General features: G+C 39.8%; 2 protein-coding genes across 2 annotated transcripts in view; one reads left to right on the top strand and one right to left on the bottom strand.

The window, feature by feature from the left end:
* Positions 1 to 3631, top strand: part of LOC145494373 (beta-1,4-galactosyltransferase 5-like) — a 12896-nt gene extending 9265 nt beyond the window's left edge. Inside the window, exons 6-7 of the mRNA XM_081473826.1 lie at positions 1343 to 1444; positions 2461 to 3631. Of these exons, the coding sequence (XP_081329952.1) occupies positions 1343 to 1444; positions 2461 to 2584 (226 nt within the window). The 3' untranslated portion in view covers positions 2585 to 3631. The remainder of the gene's footprint in view (positions 1 to 1342; positions 1445 to 2460) is intronic.
* A 460-nt stretch (positions 3632 to 4091) lies between these two features.
* Positions 4092 to 22148, bottom strand: LOC145494354 (uncharacterized). Its single transcript, XM_081473795.1, has 15 exons — positions 21656 to 22148; positions 17773 to 17949; positions 16342 to 16392; positions 15493 to 15606; positions 15232 to 15311; positions 14165 to 14267; positions 13686 to 13746; positions 13435 to 13529; positions 13055 to 13204; positions 11848 to 12425; positions 10992 to 11221; positions 9387 to 9497; positions 7618 to 7771; positions 6989 to 7085; positions 4092 to 6515 (listed from the first exon to the last, which is right to left on the bottom strand). The coding sequence occupies exons 1-15, from the start codon at positions 21767 to 21769 to the stop codon at positions 5499 to 5501; spliced, it is 3132 nt and encodes a 1043-aa protein (XP_081329921.1). The 5' UTR covers positions 21770 to 22148; the 3' UTR covers positions 4092 to 5498.
* Between the last annotated feature and the right edge of the window lie 171 nt (positions 22149 to 22319).

Raw genomic sequence — 22319 nt, 5'->3', positions numbered from 1 at the left:
TGTAATATATTGTGCAGTAATAGATAATTATTAACCCTTTTGTAACACAGTGTAACATAGTGTAAGATCAAAAACCAGCTAAGACTGCTCGTAGTACAATGTCCAGTCAGTCAATGCATCAATCTGAAATAATCACTTAGCTTTAAAACGACATCGCTGAACAATGATAAAGGAGTCTGAGCTGAACCTTTAGAAGTAAAAAGCTGTTGAGGTGTCCGCTTATTGCAGGTTTTGTGCAATAAAATGGCTTAATATTGGTGTACGCGTCGGCTTAACAGAGGCGTCCGCTGAATGCAGGTTTATTTTACAGTCAATGTGGGAAGAAAATTTAGGGACTCAAGCTGGTGTCTACCTAATAGAGGGTGTCCGCTTAATATGGAGTCCGCTTAATACAGGTTTCACAGTAATTAATTGGCCAATGGAAACAAGCGATAAAGAACACAAACAATGCCCCTAGCACCGAGAACAAAAGAAGTGGAGATTAACAAGAACGTATGAAAATAGAAATTTAATACTGATCAAACTGTGTTTAAAAACATTCCCTCTAATGAAATTCTCCAGTCTACACACATCCCAGCAGGGCTCATCCCAACTAAATAATCGAAGTTAATAAACCCTCAAAGGTGCTACGTCACGTTGCGCATCTTGAAAAGTTTAGCCTAAATTTTTCAAGTTCAGTTCGTGGTTGGTAATCCGAGTTAATCTTCTCCATCCTTATTCATCCCCGTTCCTTTATGGTTTATTATTATCTCTTTGGTGTTTTTCTATCTTAGTAAACTACTATTTTCAGGTTTCCTTCAGTTTAACAGGTAATTTTGTCCATGGCCAAAATAACCCAAACTACCGTGACTGAGGTGCTTTAATACAGTTTTTACGACAATTGCTACTAATCTCGCAATCTGATTGGCTAATTTGCCGTTGTCGACAAGACTCCAGACAACGCTGCTCGCGTCAATGTGTCGCGCAATGCCTTTTTCAGCTCGCGCTCTGAAAAAAAACATTTTCTTTGACGTTGATGTTGTGGTAAAAACATCGAAATGTGGCTGCATGGTTTAGCGTGGTCTGTACTCTCCTCGACAACGATACGCGTCATCAAAGTTGTCAAAATTTGTTGTGGACTCACTCGGCTGCGCCTGGTGAGTCCACAACATTTTGACCAGTGTGGTGACGCGTATCGTTGTCAGTAAGAGTACAGACCACGCTTGACCACATTCGATTTGTTAAATTTTAAACAGCCTCTCTGTCTATATGAGGCAACTATATTGCTCCAGGACTGGGTTTGTTGTTTCTGTTGTTTGCTTCTATGTCCCTGTAAAGATATTTCGTTTCTCATATATGACAGGGTCACAGAGCGACGCCTGAGCTTCACGCGGCCAGCTAGGATGATTGGTCGATATACCATGTTACATCATTCCCACCATGAAGACGACATAAATCCTATGAGGTAAGCACGCGTTATCATGACATAGAGCGGTTTTCAATCGAGTACCGTAAAACCAAGCGAGAATGTGATGCAGCGACAGTTTTCCTCTTGTGACATGCCCGTTTTTGCGAAAATGTTCTGTTGCGGGCACAAAGTTTTGTCCCCGCGACATGTTGCATGAAATTCAGCTGGTTTGAATTCGTGCGTCATTAAACAGGGGCAAAATGACCTCAGTCTTCACTGTCTCGCGTGCAGTGCTCTTGCAAACTGTCCCTCCAACACGCGTCGTATGCCTGCACACGAAGCAACCTTGTTTCCTGGGTCTCTCACCTCCCCCCCGTCGAGAGAACCTGGGAACTAGGTTACACGCCACGAGGCTAGTGTGCACATCACCTCCCCTCGTGTGTGCCGACCTGCTGAGTTTACAAAAGGTTCAGGCAGTGAAGCGCGCCAGGAACGATTGGTCAGTCGAGGTTCTTATAGGGGAATCTTTGTTTCCAATATTTGCCTCATTAGCATAGGTGAATCAGTTTCTGATGGAGCTACAAAAATATCAGTTCTGAAAATTGAAATGGCATAGTACGATTGACTGTCTCAAGGAATCTGAGCTCGATGTATTGAATTTAAAAAACTCAACATTTTACAAAGAATGTATCAGCTCATTAGCGCTTTTGCCACCCGACAATTTTGCAGTTTTGGAAAACGCATCCCTCCATGAATACTACACCCCAAGAGCCAAAATTTCACCGCTTTCTAAGTTTAACAAGCTTTTTAAATGTTTTAAGTCAATTCGTGTCTAGCGTGATGACTTCTCTGTGTAAAGTCGTGTGTTAATGAGAAAAAATGTAAACAATGACGTCAGCAAAGATTCGCCTGTAGCCTCCTCAAAGAAATGTAGGTTATGTCATGTGGCTTACTTAAGTCACAAGTTTGAGCGCGCGTAGTTTCTTGATCTCGTCACGATAACATTGGAGACCCACTCTCTTCCGTTTGTAACTCAGCGATTAGTTATTTTACTTTCCATTATTTTCGTGCAGGTTTGATGAACTTCGTAGAAGCGAAGCGTCCATTGATATGGACGGTTTAAACACACTTACATACCACGTGTTGGACTACCAGGAAATGCCGCTGTACACATTCGTATCTGTATCTCTGAGATGAGGCGCAAGTTCACAGCGGCTGTACGCAAAAGCTGTTTGACGCGGAAATGTTACAAGATTAATGCACAAGAACTTAACGTGAGAACGTCAGAAAACAGACTGTCAAGACAACCGTGGCGCTTAGTGTCAGAGCGTGAAACGATTTCAGTGAATGACGTAAGCTATAATCCGGGAAGTCTTGTCTTAGTCGTTGCTAAGCAGCAAACCATTTCAGGCAGAATTCTACACAAGTAGAAAATGTTTCAGTTTTCTTTGCATAAAAGACATTATAATTTTTTTTTCAAATTAATGTACATAGTGTTGCAATTCAACAGATGTAATGAAGTCGAATTAAAGTATTTCTTTCAACTATATAACCATAAATGAAATTATCACAATTTTTAATGTTACACAATAGAGCAAGAGGCTAACTTGGAGGATCTTTGCCAATAAAAAATCTTAATATGGAAAGGGATAAACTGTCGGGTTCCTCCAGTTGTAGCCTGCCAGCAGTCTCTTTTGTTTGAAAATCCGCGGGGAAGAATGCAAACGAACAGAAGCGGGCTCGCCTCGAACCGTCGAAAGACGTCTTCGCGGGCGTCGAAGACCACCAACGCACGTGCGCGCTACTCGCGGCTCGCGCTCTCGATCGATCGATCACCGCGCGCCTCTGCTCATTCGTTGTCGCTCTCTCCCCGCGGAATCTTCGGGCAAAAGAGAGACAGACTGCTTGCAGTCTACTCCAGTTGGTAAGGAATTTAGCAAGAGGACAGGACAACAACATATATTTATTCAAACCGCAGTGGTTTGAAGGCAAAGAATCAGACGTCAAATCTTTTTACAAAACCCTGTATTTTATTCTTACATATTTCAAATGGTTTGCTATGGTGCTAACACCTACTCTGTTGTCTCAATGGCGAGAACGTTCAATTGTACATTATTTACCGCCAGGTAAATACGAACCCGGGTATCACATGTCTAAACTGGATACCGTATATATACAGAGAATTAACGTCATGCAGTACACAATTATGGGGGACGTTTTGACTGAAATACTTAGTATTGACAAAGAGTTGACCACGGCTGTAAGACAAATAGACCACCATTTGAACCAAATCTTCATATGAATCTTCTCAGTGAGAAGTCCCCATGAATTTCAAATGTAAAGTCGCGTTATTTCAGTGCCACACCTAGGTTACGAATCTCGAGGTATAGAGCAGTTTTCAATTTGAGTGTCGTACAGCCAAAACCAATCCAATCACTCTGGCCAATCATAGCAAGCCTTCCCGTATGAAGAGCCTTTGCGCATTTTGGCCGCGCGCAAATTGGCAATTGTTTTGCTCTCGCTCCCAGTTGCGCGCAGCCAGAATGCTCTTCGCATACGGGTACGTTTGCTATGCAGGCTAAGCCAATCATCACAAAGGACAAAATCCAATTAACCAATCAAAAGCTGAAGTAAATACATGTAGACGACGCGAAGCGCGGGAAAACGTGTGCGAACGAGTCACAACTTCTCTTGATTTTACTTCTGATTGGATGAAAAAGTAGCGCGAGTTTTTTAAGCCAATCGTGTTGCGTAGCAGTTCAAAACCTAATACTTTTCGACACTCAAGACAAAACCGCTCTATAACGTGTAGCTAACGGGGTTAGCAAGCTCTCTAGGGGTAGGGCTGGGGGAAAACAGACACCCTCAACTCCCAGGAGAGCTTGCTCAGGGTTACGAGATATAACGCACTAGCTACTCAGTCATAACGACTGAAACTTGTTGCGTTCGTAACCAACATCGACATAGAAAACTGTGTTTCAGAAACGGTGCACTTCCAAAAAATGTTACTGAACTGTTACCAGAGGTATTATAGTATTTCACAAAAACACATTAACTTGATCGAGAATCCAACACTTATCGTTTTAGACCTATAAACAGAAAGATTTCGAACAAGAAAAAACATAATTAAAATAATCCTCGTGTAATCAAATAAAAATAGGTAACTCTTCAATATAATACATATACACACCACTTTTTAACCTTTTTTTACAACCAGGATCAACCCTGATTGTATATAATTATTACAAACATTTCCTACAATTTTCCCTCTCGAGTCACTAATTGTTTCTCTCTACGGTGACCAGGTACTTTATTCTCCTAGCCTTTGCACCAAAATTCACTATAGAAAGATAAGGAGAATCTATACACTGATCTCATGCATTGCTGCTGGACGTTTAACAGGGTTCGTACTACTCAGAGAGATGAAATTCCGCGAGTTTCCAGGGTAAATGTTACGGTGTAAATGTTTAAAAAAAAATAATTCTTTTCGAGCAACAGACGATGTTCAAGGAGAAGGTCATTTCAGCAATTCTCTTGTTTTCTCAAGGTAACTATAAAATACCATGAGTTTTCCTTGAGGAGTGACAGAAAAAATTGAATTTTCAAAAAGTTGTCCCGATCTCTAGAGCCAAACTGTAACAGTCTAGAACTTTTAACAGGAATTCCAAGAGCAATACGAACCCTGTTTAAGGGTTAGATATAAATACAGTTTAAACCGGTTAGCATTTTAAATATAGCCACAATGCGGCAAGTTTGAAATTCGACCAGTGAAATTCAACACTCATGTGGATTTGCGCACAAGTAAAAGCCAGTGTGGAAATTCTTCAGGTTGAATTTCGGACGTTTTTCGGGCGAAGATTTCTTCCCCGCAGAGGCTCCTGGGCGGATCATAGAGGGACAGGCACTTGGGGAGCGATGTGAAAAAGGCGCTTCCTCTTGTCTATATCCAATCATGCAGCACGTGCCTTGTATTTACCACGCGCGTAATGCAAATACAAACCACGCGCACTTGTACGGAAATACAACAAAAGCCTTTATGGAGTAGACAGCGAGAAGGGAAATAACTGTTTACTCGAACTACCTAACCATTCCCTCCAGGTGACATCAAGCCTCAATAAAGTCTACCACTGTTGGAATGTATCTGATACAGCTCTTGCTCACAGCCGGCACACAATCGTTGTCGTCTATCAATCGGCACACATCGGCATCTTTCGCAAACCGGCCGATCCGTGATAATCCGCGCCGAAACTTGCCGAAGATCACGAGCATTGGACGCGGAAGATTCTTCGGCCGAGCCCGAGTGATGCCAAGGTTTGGACAACGTCGACGTTGAAAAACTCTTGAGATGTTCACGCTGGTGTAACGGCTTATATGGAGGGGCTGGCACGCAATTAACAGGCCGCGGACCATAACCACTGCGGGTTGGACGTACATAGTCTAACTCATCCATTGATCGCGCGGGGGAGGGAGGGCGATCGCGGATTGATGACTGAGAGTTCACCACTGAATTTCCTGCGTAAAAAACCTTGGGTCTCGACCGATTTATTGCGACAGTCGCTGGGTTTGGACTTTCGTTACTTCTATAAACCGTCGCGTCGTAAGAATCGGCCGAAGCAGTTCTAGAATTGGACGGATTTGAGGGTGAAATGTAAATCGAACTCGACACGCGTCTCGTCGGCGGCGGTGGTCGGCGGTTTTCGGAAATCTTCGGCCTGCTTTCGCCGACAGTGATGACTGTGGTGTAATCCGCGCTCGGGTCCGGACTCGCAGCGCGTATATTACAGTTTTGAATCCTGGCGGCGATTTCGTTTTCTCGGTCGTAATGAACAGGGCTGTAGCACATAGAGTCCGGTTTGATCTGCTGCGTGCAAACTCCCGACACTACCCTACTGGAGGCGGATTTGTGCGGTTGTGGTTTACTTACGTAATGGCCACTTGAATACACGGTGGGTTTAACTTTCAGGGGTAGGGTGGAGGCGTATTGTTCTTCCCAACCATTTTTATGGTTATGTTCTGAATTCACGTGTGCCACTCTGCTTGAGTGAACAGGCACTTCCTGGACCCTGCGGGCCAAAACTTGCGGGCCTTGGGAATTCTTCACGAGCCGGTCCCTTCGTTGAACGGACATCTGCCAAGAAAAAAGACACAGTTTAACTGCTGTGACCCTACAATTAGAGCTGAATTTGCAATAACTCTGGGTTCAATTTTCGGTACATATAAATCACATCAAGATACCATTTTGCATTCGTTTAGCCTGCGTACAAAGCGTTTCCGAATTATGAGACGCACAGAAAACGAAGAGACCTCTTAGCTCTCGCCTGCTACACGCACTGAAATGTATAAACATGGATACAGTGGACCTTCACCTTTGTTCAGCGCGTCCACTCGTGGCCTCACGTTCACTCGTGTTTCTTCAACACCATAGAAATGCGGAAAATGTTTTCTATTTCTTAACAAGACAGTGCAAAAATATGTAAATAGCGCAGAATAATAAAAATCTGAAACCGAATCTAGATTACGAACGAAACACTTGACGTAGACACTTTAAGAATGGTTACACAAGGTAGGAAAAGACCATGAGTGTGACCACTGATTACTTACGTATGATGGCGGCGCTTGTTGCTGTTGCTGGTTGATAATCAGATGGTCTCTTTGTCTCTGCTGCCGCAGTAGCTCTTCCTCTTTTTGCTTTGAAAAACTGAAAATAAAATGAATGGAATTGGTATTGGTACCTTGGCAGTGTTTCGACCTAAACAGACAGTGATTCGCTCCAAACAGACTTGACAAAATAAAGTCAAATAACGTCCTCGGCTTACAAAACTTCACGAGTGATCTTGAGGGGGCTTAATCGAAAGAGTTATATCCACGCAGCTTATATCCCAGGGAGGACGTAAACCCCGGGAGGGCGTTTATTGGAGAACGCAGAGCGCGGAATTTTTAATAATTCAAGTTAAAATGCTTCGTCTTTATAAAGACGTGAATAGCAACTGTACCTTGTAATCAGCCATACGCATTGAAACGCAGTTCTCTTTTTCACAATGTCCTTTTTTGAACAATGTTTGATTGGGAGTTGGTGCTTTGAACCCTCTGCACTGGTGGTTGCATGTGCGCGCTCGTATAAGGGAGGGGTGGGGCATTGAAGCGGTCTACTGGGACTAACACCAACTGGACAGAAGATAGAATCATAATACTGAGGCAAAAAAAGGGGAAAATGAGTTAAATTTACATACCTGACAGACGAATTTCCATTGTCCGAGGACGAACTGGACTGAACCAAGAGACGTAGGTTCCTGGTTCGAGCCTGGCATGCAGTTCGCTTCATGTGAGCGTAGTTCTTAGTGTTCAAGTCCACACCGTGCTCCTCTGTGACATATCGGAAATAAGCTGAAATAAAGCAAAATGATCGATCACTAACCCAGTTTATTATATGGCTGTGTCTCGCAAGGGTTGGGAACTACCGAATTCACGACTTTGATTGGCTCAAATCGGTATTCAAAGCGGTCTAGATTTTCGCATTTGGACCGGCATCTAGACCGGTAGCGTTTTGCGGTGAAAAAGTTGCAAACTAAAATGCAAATATTGACTATTCTCTTCTAACAATATTTATTTGTACCAAAAAGCCTGACGAGATAAAAAGTAAAGAAGACGAGCAAACTTTGGCAGATTTAAGTTCCGCTCTTCGCCGTTCGAAAGCAAAATGTCAGTTAACTACTAACCAGTTACATCAAACGAATTAAATTGTTCTTGTTTGCGGCATAGTAAACATCTTGTTAACCGCGCTTAGTCGGTCTTCATGGGAGAATCGTGACCTCGGCCGTGTGTACAGACCTCACTGCGTTCGGTCTGTACTCAAGACCTCGGTCAAGATTCTCCCATACAGACCTCCTGCTCGGTTAATAAGAGCTAAGTCTATATGGACCGTTATGTTATGCAACATGGCGGTGAGTAGTAAGGAATATGTAGGAAATATCGAGTACAAATAAAGTTGCTGTTGGAGATCCATGCTTGAAATCCTGTTTGTTGCCTTTTTCCTGCTCATGTAACATATTTTATATATGTTGATGAACAGTGGCGGATCTAGGGGAGGGGCCCGAGGGCTCCCCCCCCCCCCCTTAATTTGGGTAAAAAAAGAAGAAATCACAGAAGGAAGAAAAGCCGGCAGGGTAAGCAAAACAACCCCCCCCCCCCTCCCCCTTAGCTCAAGGTCTGGATCTGCCAGTGATAAATACTAGTCTTTAAAAATGATTTCCAGTCCGTACTGCGCACTCTCGAGAGTTTGCTTACGTTTTTTGTTTTGTTTCATGCATGACGTCACAAAATGTGAACATTTTGCAACCACTTACATGAATTAAATTCAAAGTTTCAAAACAACCGCCATCATCGCGAAGCTTTATGTTTCGTTCTTTCTCATATCACTTGACAAAGCAACTTTGCAGCGGTAAAAGTCAATGAAACAGTAGGAAAAAGAATTTGAAAGGCGTCAAAGATAAGGCATGTGGTTCGTAACGAATAACATCGATTCGCATTCTCTCGAGTGAGGTTTTTTATGTTTATAAACATTAGGGTGCTGAGACTGCGCAGTATGGACTGGAAATCATCTTTAATGTAGCCGGTTAAATTTCTCATGTATGTATTGCACATGTTTACTTGTTTATTCTTCTCTATATCCTAAATCATTTGTTAACCAATTTTGATGAATTCATCTATTATGTGTATTTTGCAGTTTTTAACTTTATGAATTTATTTTCTTCGGAGGTATTACCTTGTTTTTGCTATCTGGAAATTCGAGGTAAAATAAAGGGTAAACTTCATATTATAGTTAACCTAGGCAAAAAAATCACACACACACAAACTCGGAAACAAAAAAATCGAAAAGGAAAAAGGATAATTAAAATTAGAGAAGATTGAGTTAACCTAAGAGTAAAGAACTAGTAAAGAAAAAGCTAGAAAGGCTGACAGTCGCGCTCAGTCGCTAACTAAAAACCACGATACCACTCACTGGTTGCCTCAGTGCAGTAACTCAATGCACGAACGAAGTCCTTTTGGCTCTCACAAATCTCTGACTTCTGAAGATACTTGTCTGCCTCTTGTAGAAGACTTTCTATACGATCTAAGGATACACCGAAAAGAAAAGATGTTAGCACGTCCAACAGGATCTGGAGAACTTAGTTTTATAGCCCAAGTAGCACTTCCAGAGTTTTTGTTCACCAATTTGAAGACTGTGGATAAAAGTGAAGGTAGCTGCCGGTTTCGCCCCATGGCGAGTTCGCCCCCACATCGACTCAACTTGATCGAGTTCGCCCCCAACCAGATCGAGTCGCATACAGAGATTATTCCTCGTTCTTTTATCCACTGCCTTGGAGAAAAAACTTCGCTTGGTGGCGGGTTCGTTAGTGGCGAGACTCCCTGGTGGTGGCGAGATGACCGGTAACCGTTTGACCGTGTTGCTATGTGCGCGCCGGCTGCAACAAGCGAACAATTATCATCCAAGCTTGTCAAATATACGTAGACTGACCCTAGTGTGTGACCATTTAAAAGAAAGCTATCGAGCAGTACTTTCATGTGGTACTGTTTATTATGCTGTACAAGGTGTTCTAACTTTTAAGTATGTGGATGAAACCCCAGTGTGTGGCCATTCAAATGAAAGCTATTGAGCAGTACTTTCATGTGGTACTGTTTATTACGCTGTACAAGGTGGTTCTAACTTTTAAGTCTGTGGATGAGACCCTAGTGTGTGACCATTCAAATGAAAGCTATCGAGCAGTACTTTCATGTTGTGGTACTGTCCTACATAACGCAATTGGGTGTCTGGAAAACCCGAAGAGCGAATAGCGAATAGCGAATAGTCCCGAATAGTGCGAATAATCTCGAATAGTGCGAATAATCTCGAATAGTGCGAATTGTCGCGAAAAGTGGCGAATAGTGACGAATAGTCGTCAATAGTCACCGCTTTAGGTGTAATATCCAGCGTTAATTAATAATCCAAATAAGCAACAGGATTTCAGTGAATTGATTACCTTTTCTTCTCCGGACTCAGGTTCGGGCTCTCCATCGCCGACATTAAGAAAACAGAAAACACAAGGATAACCTAATAAAGACGTATTTACGCTTTTGGAGCGGTTGAAACAGAAGAAATTACGTTTAGAAACACCTTTTATCCTGATAGGCGTCTGTGCTTTTTAGCGGGAAAATCCCATCCTAAGTTGCTCCGAGGTTGACTGCGAGATACTGGGTACCCTATTTGCTACGATTTGCCACTAATTTGCCACTATTTGCCACTATTTGCCACTATTCGCCACTATTCGCCACTATTCGAGGCTGTGCGCCACTATTCGCACTATTCGAGACTATTCGTACTATTCGCTATTCGGGACTATTCGCTGTTCGCTATTCGCGACTATTCGCTATTCGCTATTCGGGTTTTCGAGACACCCAACGCAATTTGCTAAGCAATATTTCTCAACGTGAAATATGAATACCTTTTTCAGCTTGAAACTTCAACAATCTGCCCTCGTAGGAGTCAATGCATTATATTGGTAAATAAGTATCACACTTGAACTACCTGCTGCTGCTGCTAGAAATTGTGAAACGTTTGAATACTCACCTGGAGGCCAGTTATCGTATTTAGAATGTCGCCATGACTGATTGAAATTAATTAGGTCCTCTTCACTTCCTCCATGGTTAGTGTCTGTTGAGCTGACGGAACCACCAGCAGATGATGGTGTAGAGCTTATCCCACTGTCGTTATTTGCTGCTTTGACCTGAGCAGCATTCATGGCTTTAGATTGTTCATACAGTCTCATGATCTCCATTTTGGCATCTTCATTCTTGGAACTGAAAAGACATCGATGCAATTACACTTAAAGTTGGTTAACCGTTTTGCAACCAAAGTCAACTTTTTAGTCCACATTGGCGGCATAAACTTGCTAGCAATAGCAATTAACTATAACTTTGGCTGCGCACTGTACCATTGCCAGTTAACAAGGTTTTATATTGACCACTGATTCGTGGCATCTTTCTGGAAGCTTTCTGATGACTTCTGCTGAAACTGGCCAACGAAAGCACTGGCAAGAACTGAGACAGGCAGAGTTGTCAAGTTCTACAATCGCTTTCAGACAAATTTCAATTCAGCCTGACCCTCACCCACTGCATTTTCATTGGCAACATAACTTAGAAGTTAGCATGCGAGCAACCTCTCTCGGACACCCTGCTCCAAAAGAGCTTACTTGTAGGCTGTAAGAAACTTGTCAAAAATATGTCAGAAAGTTGTCAAAAGTTATCAAAAACTTGGACATATGGCAACAGCGCGGTGCCCTGCACTGCACTATAAAAATGGATTCAAAAATTTCATGATGCTGTTTTTGATCAAGCATTGACGACCAAAGGGTTAAATACAACCGCAAAGTTGCTTCAGTTATGCTGACACTCTACAGCATCCTTCAGTGCACAATTAAACTTACCTAAAATCTATAAGATCGTGGTCGCCACTGGACTCACTGGATCCTGTTGACGAGCGCCTGGATTTCTCAGATCTCTTCTTCTTATTTTGCTTCAAGTGGGATACAGCCAGGGCAGGGTTTACGGCATTCATAATAGCATTTCCTATCCGCCTGAAGCTCGGCCGATGCTTCTCCTTGCTGGGGCTGCTAGCAGCAGAGTCTGAAGCATTACTTGGTGAGCGTGACAGCTGCTTGTTGGGAGCGGTCAAATCTCCAGAGGAGAGGCTTTTCTTGGAGTTCAAAGGTGATCTCTTCTCCTCTTTTTTCAGTTTATACCGAGATTTGGATTTTTTGGATGTCACAGGGCTCTTTTCATTATCACTGACACCATCACCTACACCTCTTTCGGTACCAAGTCGTTTACTCGATTGGTTTCCTTCAGTGGATTCTTCATGAGCAGTGCCATTGACGCAAATTCTCTTTTTAGGCCCAGAGTCAGCATTTACGGGGGTGCCTTGAGGGTTAGCATAGAGCAGCAGCAGAGGCTGATAGTGACAGCGACGACACTTCTCCATCATTAACATCCAATCAGATCCAATCTGAAGTTAAAGGGAAACATTGTATGTCAGTCTCATCTTCCGGATGCCATTTCTATTTGCGGAGCTGTTTCCTACTCTACAGTATAAAGTTTATTTTATAGTTTATACCAGGACCAGTTCAGTTATAAGTACCTACTTCCACTAAGGCACTAATCAAAGAAAAAACTGTTAACATTCAAATTAGGTTTATTGATCTTACGTAGCCTTACAATATCGATTTTAAACTGCTGCCCACACGGGGGTGACAAGTGATTTTTTGAAGGTGATTTTCACTGCAAGAAGCCACCATTTCTACCTGTTACTTTGTAAAGGCTGCAACGTGAGTAGACTACTCCCTTGGGCACTGAATATTCTCGAACTGGATTTAGCCACTCAGTCAAACCTACATTTGGGATCATTTCACTTATTCTTATTCTGCAAAAGGTTCAATCAAATGTACTCTAGAACTATGAGTTTCTCTCCATAGCAGGTGATTACCCATGTGTGCCAAGCTAAATTCCAATTGCAAGATAAACTATCAAGATGATCACACCATCAACCATCAAAACCTGGCCACTTACTTTGTTACAAATATATACTAAAGAGAAGTTTTAATAAATATCACTCCTTGAAGTGAAAGGATTACTCACCTCTTTGACACGGGCATCATCAAAATAAATCCATGTCCGTAGTTTGCTATGAAAAAAGAATGTCGAGTAGTGCTTGCCATAATATGTTACTATGCCAACCAGCTGTAAACAAGCATCCTTGGCCCTCTCGTCATAAACTTGATGATACAACTGCAAGAAAAAGATCTCCATGTATAACCACTTAAAATATAACCAGATTATCAAAATAAAGTTTCCATCCCCATCAGCTTGTAACACAAAAGTGTCGAAAAGTAGTGTAAACATACATGTATGCTTGAATAAACATACTGTTACAAATGTGTTACCCAAACATTCAGTAACTGATCTACACAATGGCAAATAAGTGAGAGAGATGCATTATGTAGAGTATTATTCCTTACATCAGAAAGCTTGAGAGTTGTTCCAATGCACTGTAACACATCTGCTATATGTTCTGCATCTGGAGACTCTGAATCCCAGATTAGACCAACACTTACTGCAATAGATGCACGTAAAAAATTTATTAGAATTTTTATTTCTGATTCATTGATTGATCAATATATGAATAATGAATATCAAGTAATTAATTTCAAATTGCTTGACTTTATAAAATTACACCAGGCTTTATGTATTGAAAGCTCTCTACGCTTACCAATATCAGGACAGTTCAGTAGCAAACGTTGCACTTGAACTCTATCATTACAGTCTGGACTCTGGAAAAAAACAGATTGAAATACTGTTAATCAAGGGGAATATATTAGAAAAGTGCCAGAAGAGCAGAATTAGTTGTCTACTTTTGTGTGTCACAAAGGAAAAACAATTGGCCAGTAGATGTAAGATGAATACATCACAAAGCTTGTGGCAGGAGTTTCATTAATGTTCTCAGCAGGAGGACAACTGGTTTTCACAGGAAGGCAGAAGTTTCTGAACTTAACTTCTTTATACAAAAAACTGTCTGGTAGATGGTCAAACAAGGCAGGCAAAGTCATCTTCACAGTTGGTCAATTTGCCCAGTGCCCAGCTTTTAATGAAACCCTTGCTTATGGTCATCATCTCTGTGGTTTTGGTCAACCATCCTAATTGGTCACAGCATAATCTGTGTGTCAGTGTCTGAATTGGTCAGTGACTTACTTGACATTCCCTCGTGTCCTGTCCTGCTCTGCGCAACAGTACTCCAAACTGATTTTCAATTGGGCGAGTGTTATCCCATCCCTTCAGACTCCTTGCCTTAGCACTGGAACAAAACAGTCAGCATTACTGTGAATCTTTAGACCGTGAATACGAAAGTCATTATAAGCAAATAGGAGGTGTGATAGCATAATAGATTGGGAAGTGACTCTTGATTAAAAATGGCCCAGGTTGGTGAACTAGCGAGCATCACTGACAGTGTTGTGTTCATAGTTAAGATGCCTTACTCTCACAGTGCCTTTCTTTACCCATGGATATAAAATACCAGTTAGAAACAAGGGGTAGTGAATGGTACCTAAAAAATCAAGGGTCTCAGAAATGTTTTAAATCAGATCTGGAAATCTGAGAATTCTTTGTGATTAGTCTCTAAGTACCATCTTTGATCATTTGTTTTGTTTCTTTGTCACAAAGATACCCCCTTTTGACCTGAGGTATTGTCTTTAAAATGTAGTGGTAAGAATAACAATTTTTTTGCCGTACTAACAGTTGTAGTAAACGTATTGATGTGATCTAGTACTTCCACTAGCTGCCCTGGTAGTTTCCCTTACCCCAAAAAATGTTCAAAAAAATGTTCACAACAATGTTCAAAAAAATGTTCAAATATTGTTGTTTAAAGTGGTCAAAGCTCTTAGCTACAACTAGCTAGTTCACAGGCGTGCCACTTAAAGTGAAAAATATATATATATATATATATATATATATATATATATATATATATATATATATATATCAATTAAGCATAATAGGCTTAAGAATATCAAATGTTGGGAGACAGACCAGTTGGCTATTTACAAGCATGTTTTAAGTATTAACATAAGTATTGAAAGTTAAGTGGTACATCAACAGCGCTTTCAATAAGATTTGAAGCAGGTGGCTGCCCCGGTGCAGCACCTACCGCAGAATAAAGGGAGATGCCAATTACAACTTCCTTTATACAGGGGGCCCCAATTTCTTAAAAAACTTCTAACATCACAGCTGGTGTTTCACAACAGAATATCAAGTGAACATACCACAGTGCTGAGGCAGAAACATAATGCACAAGCTGGAAGAATGGAAGAGGCTCTGACTGTTCGCCGCACTGACATATTGTCTGTAAAAAAAAACAACAAACAAGTAAATTGACTATTAGCTTTGGTGCCACTCTTACACTTCTTTCGTGCTTAACAACCTCCCACATGCATCCATTGCTCAATAGTGGACACTATGGCATTTACCATTTGTTATTTTACAATGATCAGGATGGAAAATACTTCCCGTGTATCCAAATATACCTGCTCGATAATTTGCATAGCAAACTTCTGGTGTGATATACAGTGCTTGGCAGTGCAGGCATCGTCATGTTCATTCTTGGCAACAAGGGTATGCATATGACTCAGGATATTCTCCTAAAGGAAGAACCAGAAAAAATCATCTGTAAGAAAAACACTACACCTAAAACTCTGTACAAAATAGTTGCCCTTCAGCATCAAACAGATATGAAAATAATTATCCATTTAATCATAACAATTACAATTTCCTCACATGTGATTGGTACATAAACTGGTGTATTTTGCTCTAATTTTTCTGCAAAGTTGTAATAGGACAGTGTAATCGGACAGTTGGCTGTAATCGGACAGTTGGCTGTAATCGGACAGTTACATGAGCCAATCATAACATTGATTACAGTCACTATAGTAACCAATTCAAGATACTGACTTTGTAAAATTGTGGAGGTTTAGTTTCCTGTGACTGTTTTGAAAGAAACTTGACAGCCATTTTGCAAGCTATTCCCAAATTCTTAATTATGATATTTAAAAATGACTATTTGAAACTGTTTTTCAAATTGTGGGAAATTGTAATGGTTATGATTAATTGGTAACAGGACATTGTGTCGTCCAATTCAGTCCGTAATCATGCTTGTGATTAACAAATCGGACTCCTGCTTCGCGGTCGTCCGATTTTGTTAATCACTCATATGATTACAGACCGAATTGGACTCCACTCAGTCCTATTACCATTATTAATAGTGGCTTAATGATGGGGTCTGTCTCCTTCAAAAGCTAGTTAATAAGTAAACCTTTTGGAACACCAACTTTAATTAATGGTAATGGGAATCTACAAAAAGAAATTCTAATACTTACAAAGCACTCTGCAGCATCATCCATGTCTCCCAGTTGAAATCTGTGCTGGTTCTGTAAGACAAACAATGCAAGTTCTCTTTAGGCATTCCCATATATTTCTAATAGAGCTTGTTGGGAGAATTACCACAAGAGATCACTTCTTAGTTCAAGGCTGAGTCATGTCACAGTTGTACTCAGCATCAGTTAAGGTGATTCCTTAGTATTGCATTGCACATCCTTACCATGCACGATTTTCGCGTCATTAGCGTGCACACATGAGCGTGTGCGCGTACAAAACGTAAGAGATTTCCCTCAAACTAAACTCGATAGCGAAATAAATGCTCCTTTTCACTTAAATGGTGACCCCCTTTTTTATTTCATAATTTCAATGAGAACAATATCCTCAATAACTGAGAAAAAAATTAGCAGAAATCTATGGCTACTTTTTTGGCAAATGAAATAAATGGGCCCAAAAGCACATGCCCAACTTATGATTCCTTTAAAGGATAAAAAAATGCAGGGTATTTGAAGACATTTTTTCTGGGACGTAGATGAATCAACAATCACAGAAAGTCAAACTCTGTGTGATATAACACGCTGCATTGAAAAATAATCGAGCTTATTTGCTGCGCATGGAGATTACCAAAAGTCACCTAAATAACCATATTTGTCAGCATTGTGGCATGAAAACAAGCGTGGTGACCCCCTCTTTTTATTATGTTTTCAATACCTCCTTGTCCTGTAACAACAGCATACCAAGTTTCATCGGAAATCTATGGCAGGTTCTTTTACTAGGGAATCACCTTAAGAAATAACTGCTATCTTACTCAAGCAACACAAAATTCATAAAATATAATTCAAAATTAAGCACTTTAAAGTCCAGTTGCCATGTATTCCAGCTTCTGGACATTACATGAGCCAATATTGGAAGCATGGGAGTGGTCGGTGACAGACAAAAAAGAGCCTTCAATGAATATGAACTGGACTAACCCTAGCCTGTCCAGTTAAGAAATGAGATCATAAGGGAAGAATGGTTACCAGTAATCAAGAAGTAACAAATATTTATCTGGAGGGTATACTGTAACCTGCCGCTTAAAAGCCCTCCCACTTATAAGCCCCTTTGGTTCATAGGCCCACCTACTTGTAAACAAAATATTATTTACGGATATAAGCCCCCTCTAGTTTAAAATGCAATAAATTTGATTTATTGTGATGTGTTAAAGCTTAATCAAAAACAGTATTAATACAAAAATCATATTTCCGTCAACACTGCTTTAGCTTATTTTGAACTGTTTGTCTTATTCCGCTTATAAGCCTCCCCAGAAATAAGCCTTTCCGTTTGTAAGCCCATCCAAAATGGAAGGCCATTACGAAGTTGTATATAAGCCCAGGGCTTATAAGCGACAGTTTACAGTATACGTAATAACAGTGAGTATATTCAATTATGCTAACCTTAAACGCGACAGCCAGGGCAACTCTCAGTCCATCTGGAGGTAAAGCATCATTACTACTGTACTGAAACTGCTTGAAAATGAAATCCAGTGCACAGAATATACATGACTGTCCCATGCAGTAATGACCCTTGATCTCCCTGAAGCTTCTTCTAAACACATCAAGATGCCACAGCACCTGAAAGAAACAGTACACTGATAAGCATTGCAGAGTTAAAATCATTAAAACAAAGTCTGTGGTTCCATAGGGAATAAAAAGGTAAAAGGTCTGCATACAGGCTAAGTGGCCCACCAGGCCGGAGCTTATCCCAGTAGCATGAAGTGAAAAGGAGTATTTCTTCTCCCCACTGGATGGAATGCTAGTCCATCGCAGGGTTACCCCCAGCATTAAGTTCGCCGGTACCCATTTATACACCTGGGTAGAGAGAGGCACTGTGAGAGTGAAGCATCTTGCCCAAGAACACAACGTAATGTCCCCAGCTGGGACACAAACCTGGACCGCTCGATCTGGAGACGAGCGCACTAACCATGAGGCCACCATACCTCCCACATAGGGAAATTTAAACAAAGCCTCTGATTATGTCAAGAAGCTCATTACATCCAGACGAAACCAACTCTCAATGAGAGGTTTCTGTGACATAAAAAAACATAAGATTGGCAGCCCCCTAGCATTTTGTTAAGAGGGGTATATTAGTGGATGTCGCAAAACCATAAAAAGTTTGCCAAACACAATACTGTAGTTAGTAAATAAATAAATGCAAGGCAGAACAAGTGGTGAGACACAAAAAAACAGTGACACAACTTTTAACTGGTTGCTAACTCTTTAGCAAATTGTTCATTTAAAACTAGAACTATTTACAGTCATTTACCGTCATGCTACATAACATTAACCCATGCCAAAATAAGGTTGTTTCAGTTTACTTCATAAAGGAAATATGGGAAAGATACATTTTTATAGTCTAACTTTTATCAAAGAAATCACTTAAAAATGCTTCCCACAGGTTTGCATATTAATGCAATGGCTGTACTCACTTTGAATTACTGCATGAAAAATATCTTTAGGAGTATTTTGATGCTTATATTTAGGCTATGCTTGTAACAATAATTATTGTATTATATTTGCAGATCTTAAATGTACCAGGTAATCTCAGTCACCCAAAAATTTGTGAAAGCTATAACCTATATGTGTTCGAATGAATGTAATTTTATGCCTCCACAGTGTAGATATAAAATTTCCAAGGTCAGTTTCAACCCATATTGACTCAGTTTAGTACAAATTGACTCACATAAGTAAATTAATTAACTTTAGGCTTATTGCACGACACAGTACAAAATTTGCTGACTTTCCCTAACTATAGATGCAGATGTCTCCACTAAGTTTCCTAACTTTGAAAACAAAAACAAAAAATATTCCCCTCACTTTTCCTGTTTTATGACTACTGAACTTGCAGCCTCTCAAGCACAAAGGTCCTTTGTAAAATGTTTGTGGTCTCATTCAGGCCCCTCGAGAACTAAGGTGCTTTGTCAAAAGTTTGTGGTCTCATTCTGGTCCCTCAAGCACTAAGGTGTTTTGTCAAAAGTCTGTGGTCTCATTCAGGCCCCTCAAGCACTAAGAACCTTTGTCAAAAGTTTGTGGTCTCATTCTGGTCCCTCAACCACTAAGGTGCTTTGTCAAAAGTTTGTGGTCTCAAGCTGTGCAAATTTGGTAACCAAAATTTGCATTATCGTTATTAGTATATTACTCAAGTCTGGAAAAGTCAAGTTAAAATCAAGGTCAGGTTAATGCTCAATCTGCATATAAACACATTTTTTTACATTTTTACTGTAATCTTAATCTTACATTGTAAAGCGCTTTAGAATATTTTAATTTTAGTGCTATATAAATCCATTATTATTATTATTATTATTATTATTATTGGTACTTTTATTTTTAGATTTTTGACATTCTCTTAACGAGTTATCTACTTTATATTATTTTGTATATTAAACGTGTTGGATATTATTATTATTATTATTATTATTATTATTATTATTATTATTATTATTATTATTATTATATTACTGGGGAACTCTAGCCGAAGCCACAAACACTGAGCCAAGAAGTGGACCTGCATATAGCTACAGTGTATTTTTAAAGTAGAGTTTTTGCCATTTAAATGTGTAGAGTATTTTTTACTATTCTTATTTAAATTTTTTCAACAAATGACAATAGACAAATTTATAAGGGTTGTAAAGAATGAGTGTAATTTGTAATTCGTTTTTTAAGTTAGTATTTCCCTGACATATATATTGTCCTAAGAATTTCTACAGTTGTAATTTTTTATAAGCCACTAATAAACATTATTACTATTATTATTATTATTATTATTACTATTATTATTATTATTATTATTATTATTATTATTATTATTACTCAGACAAGCATGTTGTGTTAAACCTCTTAGGAAGTTGAAAATATCATCTGCTCTCACCCACCAAGTAAAGTAAAGAAAAATAAAAAGTGATATTGCACAATGCAGTTTTCTAGCACAGGAAGGAAAAAGTGCTCGTAAGAACCGACTTAGATTAAAGGTGCAATATTGTATTCAACCTCCCATGAATTGAACAGCTACTCTCTATCCAAATATTGCTAAGATATATAAATGACCATTTATAAACAGATTTCTATGTGAAATTGGCTGAAATCATTTTCCTTGGGCCAATATTTGTTATACTGCTTCAAGTGGCTCAAGTGATATTGGCAAAGAAGAAGTTAAAGTTGCTCCAAAATAATAAACTGTTATAACATTGTCAGGTCACAAAATTCCTAACATTTTGCTATAATTATAATATTTTGAAGGTAATAAGTGTAATTAGCCATGAAAACAAAATTTTGTTGGGGTATAGATGGTGCAAGTGCTTGAACTAAAACAACAAAGTCGACTGAATGTCAAGTGAAGGAAGTATCAAGTATGACAAGCAGTTAAGTTAAGGCTTTCCTCAAGTGGTTCAAGCAGATTTTTCCCTTATTTGTTCATAGGGTGTGGAAACCCACCACGATCGATTCAAATCACCTACATTTTGAATGTTTATCTAGTCTTCAAAAATGATACAAAAATATTCTGACATTTAAAGACAGAAACTAATTAACTATCGGATCATTTTACCAGTTGAAAGCTTATGATATGAAAATCGATTTTTTTTCTGTAATAAATTGTTCATTGCAACATCAAAACTTTTGCACAGGGCCAGGATCTAATCCCTTACGACTCCATTGTGTTTGAATAAAAATCTTTCAAATAATCCACAAGAGGCTTTGCGTTTTTACAAAACATTTACACTCTTCATCGAAAGCTTTATGCCAAAAGAAAAGCGATTTCTAAGTCAACATTCCAATGAATTTGTACAACCGCATCTCTTGCTGGCAAAGCGATTGAATATTGCCTAACTTTTTACGTTTGTTGAGTTTTACGAAAGCACGAATCCAAGATTATACGATATAACTCCACTTACAATAATCGAATGAGATCTAAAGTTCTTTGTGCGCTAAATCAATATCTGAGTGAAATCAAGAGTCGACACACGAAATATGTTAATGTTGTAAAACGTGAAAAAATTTGAACTTCAAGTTTGAGAATAACCAGCTCTTAATATACACTACGATGCCCCACTGTGAGGACATTTAGCGGTCACTTCGCCTGTTTCAACACTGGTTTTAATGCGACAAAAATAACGCGTGGAGTTATTACGCTTCGATTCTAATTGCTCTGTGAAAGCGTAATCTGACAGGCATTACGCTAAAAGAAAAAAAAACGCGTTATGTTTGAAGCAGAAAACAGCAAGGATTCCTTATAAATACTAATGAGCCATCGAACATTTTGCTGTAAACAAACTATACTCCTTACCTGTACTGCTGAGTTGAGAAAACAATTATTTTCACCTGGGTTATTAATTAAACCCTTGTTATAAGCCATGGATGCTGTTCTCTCAAGTCGCTCTTGCTTGTCCATTTTATCCATTTTCCAGTCCTTGCAGTTGTAAATGCCACAGTTTCCTTCGATAAAAGACGTTCCCTTACCGATGAAAACGAACCATACCGTCGCTTTTATTCCGTTGTTGATGAACCTCTTCGATCAAACCCGACAGCTTGAAAACTTCCAACCAAAATGTGTACGCTCGTGGAAATATTCAAAGTTATCTCAAAGAATATTACATTCTCCAGGGTAAGACCTCCCTGGGTAGTATCTAAGGGACCTTTTGCATCTTCAAGGTATCCTTTCCAAGGGCTGAAGCCGCAACGAACTCTATTATTTGCTAAACTCTCAGCGTCTCAGACTAGTCAGTCGCCATCTTTGCGTGTTGTGTGTTTGGTAGTGTGACGTCATGAACACGCACGGAAACAACATTCCTGGTGAGAGAGCTGAACAGGAAAAGGAAGTTACCCAATCCATCATGCAAAATGTATAAGGAAAACATTCAAAATACTTCCGATCTGCTTTTTTTTTAGCAGAAAGTTATTCTAGAAATTTGAACATTTTAACCTCCGTCTACAATTTTCACTCAAACAGC

The sequence above is a fragment of the Orbicella franksi genome, chromosome 8 (genome assembly GCF_964199315.1).
Source record: "Orbicella franksi chromosome 8, jaOrbFran1.1, whole genome shotgun sequence".
Taxonomy (NCBI): domain Eukaryota; kingdom Metazoa; phylum Cnidaria; class Anthozoa; order Scleractinia; family Merulinidae; genus Orbicella; species Orbicella franksi.
Note: the sequence above shows the minus strand (reverse complement) of the source record. Positions and strands in the feature narration are given on the sequence as shown.

Coding starts and splice junctions, on each gene's coding strand:
- LOC145494354 (XM_081473795.1), bottom strand. CDS start 21,769: ATGGATAAAATGGACAAGCAAGAGCGACTTGAGAGAACAGCATCCATG. Junction 15,607..16,341: donor ATGATGCTGCAGAGTGCTTT/GTAAGTATTAGA, acceptor TTCTTCCTTTAG/GAGAATATCCTGAGTCATAT. Junction 14,268..15,231: donor GTTTCTGCCTCAGCACTGTG/GTATGTTCACTT, acceptor GTTTTGTTCCAG/TGCTAAGGCAAGGAGTCTGA.